Source organism: Amblyraja radiata, chromosome 32 (genome assembly GCF_010909765.2).
Source record: "Amblyraja radiata isolate CabotCenter1 chromosome 32, sAmbRad1.1.pri, whole genome shotgun sequence".
Classification (NCBI taxonomy): Eukaryota; Metazoa; Chordata; class Chondrichthyes; order Rajiformes; family Rajidae; genus Amblyraja; species Amblyraja radiata.
This window is the reverse complement of record NC_045987.1, coordinates 18681183-18693697: the sequence shown is the minus strand read 5'-3', so window position 1 is coordinate 18693697 and position 12515 is coordinate 18681183. Positions and strand designations below refer to the sequence as shown.

The window sequence follows — 12515 nt, the reverse complement described above, 5'->3', positions numbered from 1 at the left end:
TTTCTTTGAGGCTATTTGAAAACAGACTGCTTACCCTCCCTCCTAGGCACAGTTCAGTCAAGTATGAAATAACCTTAAGCATTAATGTCAATTCAAATAACTTAATTCCTTTCCCTAATGAGATTAACACCCTCGCAGTTAGCTACAGAACCACTATTGTGAGAGCCTTAATTCACTTAACAGCTAGAAACAGGTCATCCACCAGAGATAAACTGGAAGAGTTATAATTTGCTTCACAACTTCATAAGGTGATTTTTCGTTTTATCCCCCAAAATAAAAACAATACACTTTAAAATATCTCTCAATAGATGAGATACAAGGATAGAATTTTCATGATGACGATATTGGTTTCGTACACAGCAAAATCTCCTGAAAGAAGAATGTATGGGGATTGCTGGTTGGTGCGGACTTGGCGGGCCGAAGAGCCGGTTTCCGCACTGTATCTCTAAACTAAAGTACAAGCAGTGAGAACAGCTCCAAGGTTATGGTCCACATTGGCAGGGCAGAGTTTGTCATGCTAGGAAAGAGGTTAAAAAGACAACTAAAAGTAGTATTCTCAGGATTATTCATGAGGCCTCAGAGCTGTACAATCCAGGAACAGGCCCTTCAGCCCATCTTGCCCTCGCCAGCAACATTTGCATTCTGTCTAGATGCATTTGTTCACATTTGGCCCATATCCCTCTAAATTCATCCTATCTAAATATCTATACCAATGTCTTTGGAAAGTCGTAGTTGTGTCCTCTGGCAGGTCATTTCAGATACGGATTACTTTCAGAGTGAAAATGTTGTCTCAGAGCTCCCTCTTAAATTGCTCCCCAATCACCTTAAGCCCATGCCCTCTAGTTTTAGAACTAGAATCAATTTGTCGACAAAAAATAGCAAAGGGCAAATATAGATAAGAGCTAGTTAAAGCCCACAAAATAGTGGTTGTATTATTGGGCCAGGCATGAAAAGCATAATTCAGCAATCACGGCAGAAACTATAGCTTTTCACTGTAGCTGTGACAATAAATAAGTAAACTTAACTAAAGTTTAAGCTGGATAAATCAAATTTGCTTAAATAAATAGGTGGAAGGCGAGGTGATTTTCTGGATCAACAGATTAAGAAACAAATTCAGTGAAAATGTTATTATCGATCAAATTTCACATTTTCACTTTTGTTTTATGATGTCAGGTGATATTGGTATGTCAGCCTTTATTATAAAATAATTTAAAAAATAGAAGTAAGGAAGTCATTGCAATTATCTAGGGCCTCCTTGAGAACGAAACACCTCACACATTGGGTGTTTATGCCTGTAAAAAGTAAATATGCCTTGCAACTTGGGCATTATGTCTTGAGATGCACCACCATACCTTTCAAACATTTGCCCATTTAATCATTGCCAACTCTCCTCTGGTGGCTTCGTCGTTAAATTTGATTAGATTTTAAACTTTATTGTAGAGGTAATGCAGCAAAGATTCACTAGATCAATGCCAGGCATGGTGGTGGGCCATGTAAAGAGAGACTGTGGATTGGGCTAGAGTGTAGGAGAATGGAAATTTCATTGAGGCTTGAACAAATTCTAAAATGTCTTAAAAGGCTGGATGCAGAAATCACGCTTCCCCTGACAGAACTATTATTCCCAGTCACCATTTCAGAGTAAAAGGTAAGCAATTTAGGACAGAGATGAGAAGTCTCTTCATTCCAAATTCTCCATCTCTGAAGGTTGGTGCCTTTAATAGGTTAAAAAGAGACAACAGAGCTTTCGAGACAGGATTGGACAAAGGCTTACGTGATAGGATGGCTTTAAGACATGGGTATTAGAGAGATGGAAATAAGTAGAGGGGTAAAGGCAATGAAGTCCAGAGAAGTTACATGGTTGAGGCGGGTGCAATAACATTATTTAAAAAGACATTTGGATAGGTACCTGGATAAAAAAAGGTTTAGAAGGATATGTGCAAAAAGGACTAACTTAGATAGGACATCTTGGTCGGCATGGATGAATTGGGCTGAAGGGCCTGTTTCTGTGCTGTATGATTCTATGTCGAGGTTTGATTCAAGGGAACTACATACAGGCTGTGCCACCATTTATGGGGTTGAGGAACGGGAGCTTCAGTACGGTTGCTCAGAAAGCGTGAGCTGGGGATGATTTTACATTTAAAAGAGTGGTAGACAGGACTGGATTTTTGGATAGAGATAAATGGGAAATATAGGCATTTATTGTTTGACAATAAATGGCTACTAGAGAATGCTGGTCCACAAAGTTATGTTCACAGCCTGATTATCTCAACTTGAGAGAAAAGCATCACTCTACACCTTGAGAGGAGGAAGTCAAAGTAGTAGGCAGGAAGCACATGGTAAATATAGAGGGAGATAAGCACCACAAAATGTGATAATTATTTTGGCCATTTCTTTTTTTCTTATTTATGCAAAACAATTTTGTCTGTTGACTTACCACCATCGAAATTGCTCTCTAGCTTTTCCACCATCTGTAAAGTCTGGTTCAGTTGATCGCGAAAGGCTTCCCCGACATAATAGTCAACGTCGCTGGCCTGCAGCAGCTCCTCAAAGGCCTTAATAAGATCCACAAGAGACTGGTGGTGCAAGCAGCAGATGTTGCGGTTTTCTTTGATTTGCTGTCGGAGGTGCGAGAGCTCCCTTGCTTGCGACTGTACCAGTGAATCATACCTTAGTACAAGCAGAAGGAAGCGTGTAATTTCCCCAAAATGCACAATGCAGTTGGTAAAGATTTAATACTGTACAACTTGCAATAGCTATACAAAACAAACTAAATACGTTTTCTTGCATATTGATGTTTTGTTGGTTGGAAATATTAAATGTTAAAGGAAAAACAGACCCTCAGGAGCTGGATGGAGACACAAAATACTGCAGATGCTGGAATCTTGAGCATAAAAACAAAGTGCCAGAGGAACTCATAGTTAGGCCACAGCTGTGGAGGAAAATGAACAGATGATGTTTGTCATCTAACTCTTAACCTTTCTTCAGACTGAAGGAAGGTCCTGACCCAAAATGTCATCTGTCCATTTCTCTCCACATCTGCTGCCTGGCATGAGGAGTTCCTCCAGCACTTTGCTTTTGGGTCACAGTTCCAGCATCCACATTCTCCCGTGTCTCCATTTTACTATCCCTCATGAACTGGGTGTTGCTGCTTGACCTGCTGAATCTCAAGTTTGTCTTTCGCTGTGCAAATTATTTTGAAGGAGTCTGCACTTAATTTGAATACAGTTCCTTCATTTTGATTGTGTCTCCTCTCTCGATGTTACATGGAAACTGGATGAACAATGCACTAAACATTGCATTTGATCACAAAAAAGGGTACATCAAAATTCTGTTCCATTCAGTTAGAAAAAAAGAAAATTCGGCTCATGCACTCACAAAACATTGTTAAATATAAAACAGACCAAGATCTAATGTTAAATGGTCCTCTCAATATTTCTGGGTTTGCGCAAGATTCATGTTGTGAACAACTGACCCGTGTAACACTGGCAAGCTTCCACCATTACCAACCCTAGGATGCACTGAAGAAAGCAATTGTTTACTACAGTGATCTGCTGGACTACCTATTAGGGCATTGAAAAGTCAACCATGCAGTGTGGATCTGCTGCCATGGGTAATGCCACATCAGGAGGGTGCGACAAGCTCTCTTCTCTGAAGAGTACTGGCGAATAGGATGGAGATTTTCTATAGAAGAAAACAAAAAGCCTTTGTGGTCACTTTGAGCCCAGCATACAAATTTCCCAATTTGCCATAGTGCAATTTGAATTTATTGCTTTTTATTCCCAGATTAGCGAGTTGATTGGACACTGTAAAATCCCCCCCCCCCCCCCCCCCCCCCCCCCACACACACACACGTGTAGGACAGTCTTAGAATCTGGGGGGGTTTGACATGAACACAGGAGAATAAAATGAAATCAGTGTAGGATTAGTGCAAATGTGTGATTGATGGCCATTACCGAAATAGCGGGCTGAACAGACTCTGTATGACTATCACTCTTTTGTAGACAAAAAAGGTGCATATCAATTAAAAAATATTTTCCAATCAATATATCCCACTCGGTTTTGATTTTGTGACCAATCAATTTCTAATATAATAAATTATCAACTCTAGAGTAAATACAAATAAAAAAAAACTACTTTTTAACCATCACAGGTAAAGTGCTGACAACAACTCCGTAACTGCCATACAACTAGTTAAATGTGCAGACCTCAAAAACAATTACAATCTCTACATTTACAATTAAAGCCATTTACTTTTGGGCTGGCAACACTGGAGCCGGTTTGGTTTGAAGCTCATCATGAAGCTCCTCGTTCCGTGCTTTCTCCTTCTGTAACTGATCTTCTAATTGGTCCACTTGTTCCTTTAACTTTTGTGCTAATTGTCCACCCTGGCAATAAACAGACATCAACCAGTCTCCTTTCTCATTCTGGTTTCCAAAGTCCACACTCGGTGATCTTGATGCACAATCAGAAAGACTGCCAACCTGCTGGCTGGTTTGAACAGCTAGATCTGTAGACTGTATGGAATGTCTTCTCTGACTGTAGGTGCTATCATTATCCTTTTGAAAAGCTTCCAGAGAGTGTCTTTCATATGAACCTCTGGTGGGAGCCTGGTGACTTTGATCCGAAAGAGTCAAATGATCACTGGACAGAGAATTCTTGCGTACACGTGTCTGTAGGTGATGAATAATCTTGGTGTGCTTCCCAATTTGTTCCTTCAGTTCACCGATTTGAAGTTTGAGTTCACTTACATTATCGGTGTGTCCATAATCATCAAAAACATCAAGATTCTTCAAGCTGATTTTGGGCGAAGTCAGACTTGGTGAGCTTGGGTATGAAGTCGACGAATTTGTGTCCAGATTCTCCATGGAGAAAAAGCGGCGATTTAGTTTAAGCAGGGCAGGAACGGCCGAGTCACTGTAGCAAGGGCCTGGTAAATGGTGGGCTGTGTCTGCAGCAAAATATTCCACATAAATACACAGTTAATCATTGCAGTTTTATTCTTGGATTTTTAAACCGGAATCTAATGTCACACTTTCCTGTTCCATGCAAAAGCTACCAAAAATTTCCCAAAACTAGAAACACGAGCACAAAGTAATAAAAGCAAAAAGCAAACTCAGCTAAATAAAACAGAAAATGAATTAAAAACGGACAGACAGTTTGCTGTGCTCATTTATTATTTTCAAGCTGGGTAAGTACGAATTGCTATGGCCATGGGATGCAACTGATAGTCTATTCACTCACTCACAGTAGCAACCAGGTCAACACAAGTACTTGTAATCTAGAAATAAGTCAGGGGTTTAACCTCTTAGTTGCGTGTTAGTCCAACAATCTATCAAATTTGAGACTTTAAATTGTAAATAATTAATAAGCACAACATTTTAGCAGTGAAAGGAGGTGACAGTTAACAGCATGCAGGTCTACGGAAGATAAAGCTGTCCTTTCCCTCATGCCTCCTGTGCATCACTCAGGGGTCACAAGATCTACCTGGACTACTGTTCTCATCCCCGTCCACACCATTTTCACTTTTTCCACAGGTTTCATAACCAAGGTCCTGCAAGTCCACTTGGACCTCTTTATCATCTTGTTTCAAAGATGATGCAGCTACAGAAAAATAAAGGACAAAAGCAAAGTCGTAACGAAGCAGCACAAAACAAAACATTGAGGATCTTTTTTGTAAGTTCATAATTCCAGAGGCAAGCCTTAAAAAACAAACAGGAACCAAACAACATATAAAGAGCATAATTTCATTATTGTACACATTGTTCAACAAAAATACATCAGCAAATAAAGCAAATGTTTCATCAATCTGGTATCTCTGCTTAAGACGAGCAGTGAAAGATTTAAGAGGGACCTCAGGGATAACTCTCTCGCTAAGTTTCTCTCCGTTTCCAGAATGAGCTGCTAGAGGAACCTATAGAAGCGGATTAACTTATGACTCTTGGACAGATATATAGATAGGAAGGGTTTTGAGGGTGTAGTCCAAATGCAAGCAACTGGGACGTGCCCAGTTTGCCACCTTGGTCAACAAAGGGTGGGCCAAAGGGCCTGCTTCCATGCTGTTTTGACTATGATATGGAGGGGAACGGAGGGGAGGAGAAGGCAGGGGTAAATGTTGTGTTGCACATTGGAGTAAACCACCTCGACTCATCTGCTATATTCATCTACTGATTACTACTGCTGATGTTTTTGCAGCAGCTGAGAATGAGTCGTATGCATAAACATTCAGAGCGGTGGTGTAGACCCAAAACAGCAGTGTTGGGAGATCTCTGTTAAGCAACATCTTAGATTCTGCATTCAGGTACCCAACAAACTCAGGGACTGCGCCCACCCCTTGCTTTCCATTTCATCTAATCCTGCTCTGAAAATCAAAATATGATTCTCCATTTTCAAAATAATCAGCAACATACAAAATAAAATTCACCATAGCTTGCCAGACAAAAAACAATGAACAAAGCATTTAGAAACAAATCTAAAGATGCCTTACTTTTGGAAATTATAGGTCCTATTTTAAATTCAGATTTCCTTTTGGCCCATAGCATGATTAATTGCTGGATGTGACCAAAATACATTTCAGCAAAAAGTGGAGAACGGCTGTGCCAGTTAATAACTGAATAGTATATTTGAGTATTAAAAATAAAACAGTGATAAACTTTGACAAGAGATTTTTTTTAAAACTTCAGTTCCTGACCAGGATCGCTAGTGATGTTCAAGATGTCCTTTGTTTCATTCTTGTGCCATCAGCAACACTGGAAAACTTAACTCACATTAAATGTCCAAAATAAACAAAAAACATCACTAATTTGAATTCTCTATTGTAAATAAAAAAGTTTGCCAAATAGAACCTGCAGTCAGTGGAAATTTCAACCTGACCATCTCTGGAACAAGACAATTACAACTTTTAAAAGACATCTCGATAGATAGATACTTGGATATCAAGATTTAAGGGCCTACTTCCATGCTGTATAGCTCTATGACTGTTACACTGTTGCCATTTGAGGCAGAGACAAATACTATCTTGGAATGTGCTTGTTCATGATTACAAAGCCTCACTTGTAGAAATAAAAAAGGATATCAAAAATACAGCTAGAACAAAAAAAGTTGAAAATATAAAATTTGATTAAATAAGTTCTGTTATATAGCTGCAAAGGAAAGAGGTTATCCTATAAACTGTCCATCATTCTAAAATGCTGAACAATGTTATTGAACAACCAAATACTATTTAATTGCTTACCATGGATAGGAGTACAATGAGGCCTTGACTTCTCTGCCTGGCTGCCGAGTGTTGTCTCAACAGCACAGAGCTTACTCTGCAATTGTTTCTTGTCCTTCAATGCTGCCCTCAACTGATCAACTTGGTGATGGTCAGTCGGGAAATCTTGGCCAGAGGTGGCAGTGTTAACACCATTTCTCGTCCTTGGCCGTTTTAGTGGGACAGGGATACGAGACCTTACAGCGATCTGAATAAGATAAATGCAATAAGATTACAAGGGAAAAACAGTATTTTAGAACATTAGAAAAGTATGGAATGATTCAGGAGGTCAGGTGTATTGTGGGAAGAGAGAGATCAATTACCTTACATCATAACTGGAAAGTGAAGGGGAAAAAACGCATTTTAACTTGGGATGGGGAAAGTAACGGAGAGAGGAAAGGGTAAAAGACTAAGACTGACGAGGTGGCACAAACGTTGATGTCAACTACGATTGAATGATGAAAAAAAAATGCCACATGGAGAAGAGTGGTTGGTAGAGACGCGAGCAAATCAGGGATACAGACAGAACAGCTTCTGTGGAATGCAGAAAAGGGTGAGGGGGAATTACACTTTGTAGGTATTTTTCAACTGGTAGCTGTACACCTTTCAATACTGAAATCAACATTGAATTGCTGCTACAGTCCAATTTATTAGACTCACTAATAAACCTCCAAAGATGAATGCTCAAAGTCACATTCCATGGAGCAAATGATCAAGTTACAATTGCTGAATTCCAAGCTCCACTGAGATGAGCATCCCATAGATTGAAAGAAACATTATTCCTCAAAGGGGAAGATGCAGAGGTTGCTTGGCAATCACCCATTAACAAAGATCAACGTAGATAATAAGCTGCCTCAGTGACTCTCAATTGAGTGCAGATTCTGACACCACATTCTAGGCCAAGGAGTGCTCAATTATAGATGAAGCATTTTCTGATCAGCATTAGGTACCTCACTGATGAATTGTGCAACAGAATTAGAGGTGAAGATAAACTATTTGGTACAAACTAAAACAAAACTGTTTGCTAAAATGCACAAAAGTACATAAAAAAAATAAATACTTGTCAATTGTTCCAAAAACATTGACTTGCTTTTTCTCATGGCGTGCTTAGCCAAACAACCAGCACATCAGGTATTGAGGCGTTTCAGAATGGAGTCTGCCGATGGGTTCACATGGTGGAAGGCACTTAAAAGGGCTCAGTTAAAAAAAATAACAGGAATTTACAAACCATAATACTACCCACCAGAATTGCAGATGTAACAGACCAATCAGATACCTGCTCGCTGCTCTTTGTCTTTTGGTTTCTAAATTCCAAAGTTTGTGACTGTGGTAACTTCGATTCTTGGAGCCCTTCATCCTCATTTGCCTTCAGTTCCTTTGCATGGTTTTGATTGGCGGCTTCTAGATCCTCCTTCAAGTGTTCGATTTTCTTTGCCATGCTTACGATTAAATCAGGATTGAAACTTGTAGCCTCACCAGAACAGTTAAGCGCTATCTGCTGCTTAAGGACGTCCTGCACCTTTCTCTGTTTCTTCAATTTGATTTTTAACCTCAAAACAGTTTTCCTTAGGCTATCTTTGCTTTCATCATCCATTTCCTCATCTTCATTCTCAGTTATTGACAAATTCTCCCCGAGCTGATCTCGCAGTTGTGTTACCTCTGCTCTCAATCTTATAATTTCATTTCTGCAATTTTTATAAATTAATCTGTTAATTGATGGTACAATAAAAAGGAATAATTAAATATTAGGAAATCAAACAATTTAAACAACAACAGTGTGTTTAAATTTTAAATGATAAGCATAGAATCACCAATAAAATGTTAAAACATTTGTTACAAAAATACAATACTGACCTACTCACTGATGCCAAGAATTACTTGCAAATAAAGGAGAGCTTTATCTAAAAATTGCCGGTAAAGGTACAGAAGTGTAATCACCTCTTGTACACTTAGTTGCCTTGACAAAGGTGGAACATGAACATGCAGGAGTGGAGGGAAATGGATTACTTGCAGGCAGATGTGTGCCACCTTCTGCAGAGACTGTTCCCTTCGCAACTCCCTGACACCCAAACCACCCTCTCCCCAGGTACCTTCCCCTGCAACCGCAGGAGATACAATACCTATCCCTATACCTCCACCCCATCAGTCCTTTCAGGTTAGGCAGAGGTTCAATTGCACCTCCTCCAACCACATCTGCTGTATCCGTTGTTGAATATATGGACTCGTACATCGGCGAGACCAAAGGTAGACTGGGCAATCGCTTCGCTGAACATCTTTGCTTAGTCCGCCTGGACCTACCTGATCTCACAGTTGGCAAATACATAAATTCACTTATGGGGATTGGGGGAAACTTTTTTTAATCTCTTACCTCGACGGAGATGCAATTTTTTTTCCATATCGTATATCCCTCCGCACTGCGGCCTAACATCGAGGAGCCGGCGACCTTTGTTGGGGACCGACTTTGGGACCTCCAACCTGGGAGCCTGCAGGACTTAACATCACGGAGCCGCCGATCCCTGTCGGGGATCGACTTTGGAGCTCCAACCAAGGGAGCCAGGGGACTTTAACATCGTGGAGCTCAGGGTCCCTTGTTAGTGACAGACTTCGGGAGCTCCAAGCCGCGGGAGCTTCGACCGCCCCGATCACAGGGACTTCGATCGCCGGCTGCGGGAGATTCGATCGCCCAGACTGCCCAGACCGTGGGAGAATAAAGCGGAAGATTAGACTTTATTGTCTTCCATCACAGTGAGGAATATGGGGAATCCGCTGTGGTGGATATTTATGTTAACTTTCATGTAGTTGTGCCTTGTTGCTTTTTTTTAGTATAGCTGCATGGTAATTGGAGTTTCACTGTACCATAATTGGTACACGTGACAATAAACAGACCGTTGAACCTTTGATTCACAAATAGAGTCATAGTGTGGAAACAGGCCCTTCACCCCAAGTTGCTCACACCGGTCAACATGTCCCAGCCACACTAGTTCCACCTGCCTGCGTTTGGTCCATATCCCTCCAAACCTGTCCTATCCATGTACCTGTCTAACCGCTTCTTAAACATTGGGATAGTTCCAGCCTCAACTACCTCCTCTGGCAGCTTGTTCCATACACTCACCACCCTTTGTTTGAAAAAGTTATCCTTCAGATTCATATTAAATCTTTTCCCCTTCACCATAAACTTACATCATCGATTCACCTACTCTAGGCAAGGGACTATGTACATCCACCCAACCTATCCCTCTCATGGTTTTATACACCTCTATAAGATCACCCCTCATCTTCCTGCGCTCCATGGAAAAGAATCCCAGCCTACTCAACCTTTCCCTATAGCTCAGACCCTCTAGTCCTGGCAACATCCTCGTAAATCTTCTCTGTACCCTTTCCAGCTTGACACCATCTTTCCTATAATATGATGCCCAGAATTGAACGCAATACTCTAAATGAAGGTCTCACCAAAGTCTTATATAACTGCAACATGACCTCTCAAAATTCTCCCTTTCCATTTCAACTTCAGGCAGCAAAAGAAAAAGATGTCAATCCAGAGAAAACATGCCAAGAATCAACTAGATTTAAAATTCAGCCAAGAAGTAACAGGGAACAGAGGGAAAGTCAGTCAAGCCAGAATTGAATGAATGCTTAGGTCTGAAACCAAATTATAGCACAGGTGGCTATTATTTGATTCAATGATCATGACGGTACTCGAAAGATCAACCCAGTTAACACCACTTTCCTATTCTTGCTCCATACACTTGTGTTTCCCAAATGCTACTTTGAAGAACAGTTGTTTTTAAAAGAACCCACATACAGATGGTTAATATTTACACAAAAATGAAGCTAATGTTGAGATATTCATGGCACCTACCCAAGCTCAGCCACTGATGATACACCATTCTCCTCCATCAACGACCTCATTGAGACAACTTCGTCTTCCACTTCATGATCTTTTTTCTCCATTTTATGCAACTGGCATTCAGTTATGTCCAAGTGAGCCTTCGCTTCTTGCAGCTGTCTACATTTTTCTTGCAATTCATAATTAATCTCGTTCAAATCATTCAATAACTTTGTAGACTCTGAACTATTTCTATAAGCAGCAAAGTCACTGGATAACAAAGGGGAACCCAGCTTCCAGTTTCCCTCGGTGGTTGTTCTCAGACCACAGGGTGTAGGTTGCCACGCTGGTACAGTCTCAGCTGGCTCAACTTCAGGGACCGTCTGCGTACATTTGTCATCTTTGGACAAGCCCTGCATTTTGCCAAATAAAATGAGCACACTATGAGGAAACAGTTTAGTAGCTGTAGAAATAATGTAGCCCAATACTGCTGACATTAGATCACAGGTTCAAAAGGGCAGGAGTATAATATTGCAAGTATCACAGAGGCTATCACTCTTGAGAAAGTACTGTCCTCATGGTGTTGATGAGTGGGAGTGGTGAAGGTTCAATTGCACATAATTGTTGGTTACACGAGAAAATATCGTCCAACTGCAACTCCGATCAGTTTCCCCCCAGAAAGAAAATGGGGCTGGTGATGATAGAAATACTACAAGGGAATCTATATCCTAACTTATGTTTCAACAAATAATTCATATACTAAACAATTTCCTTTGGAACATACAATTTAAGGATGGCACAGTGGAGCAGCTGGTAGAATTGTTGCCTCACAATGCCATGCCCTGCTTTGAACCTGACTTTGGTGCTGTCTCTGAGGTTTGCACATTCTCCCTGTGACCTTCCACATACTAAAGGCGTATGGGTTTGTAGATTAATTGGTCATTGAATATTGCCCCAAATGTATGGTTTGAGTGGTAGCAAAAGTGGATAACATAGAACAAGTGTGAACAGGTGATTGGCTCGGACTCAGTCGGCCAAAGGACCAATTTCCATGCTACATCTCTAAACTAAACCTTTAATGTGCACCTTAGTTTCAAACAATAAAAGACAAAGTAAAATTATGATGTACACTACACAAACCATTGATAGGCTTGGCCTGTTCATTGCTTACTTGATGAAGTGGAAAAACATTACTCGTGCTTATTGATATACAGTGGTGTAGAGGAACAAAGGGACCTTGGTGCGATTGTTCAGAAGTCTTAAAAGGTAGGAAGTCATTAAGGTAGTTAAAAAGGCACACATGCTATATTTAATAAAAAAGACAGAAGAGTATATACACAGGATGTGTTGCAACCACACCAGCTAAGCCACAGCTTCAACACCTCTACAATTCTAGTCACATTATAAGGAAAACGTACTTGTACTGGAGGGTGCAGGGGA

At 40.5% G+C, this 12515-nt stretch overlaps 1 protein-coding gene across 5 annotated transcripts in view; it reads right to left on the bottom strand.

Moving 5' to 3' along the window:
* The window catches only part of LOC116991065 (myomegalin-like), a 108391-nt gene that overhangs the window by 29484 nt on the left and 66392 nt on the right, over positions 1-12515 (bottom strand). For 4 of the 5 annotated variants that reach the window (XM_033049401.1, XM_033049404.1, XM_033049405.1 and 1 more), the window contains 6 exons: positions 11109-11488; positions 8526-8934; positions 7232-7457; positions 5485-5601; positions 4252-4948; positions 2435-2667 (listed from right to left, as the gene is read on the bottom strand). In XM_033049401.1, coding sequence (XP_032905292.1) covers positions 2435-2667; positions 4252-4948; positions 5485-5601; positions 7232-7457; positions 8526-8934; positions 11109-11488 — 2062 coding nt within the window. The remainder of the gene's footprint in view (positions 1-2434; positions 2668-4251; positions 4949-5484; positions 5602-7231; positions 7458-8525; positions 8935-11108; positions 11489-12515) is intronic. The other variant, XM_033049402.1, reaches the window with a different exon arrangement.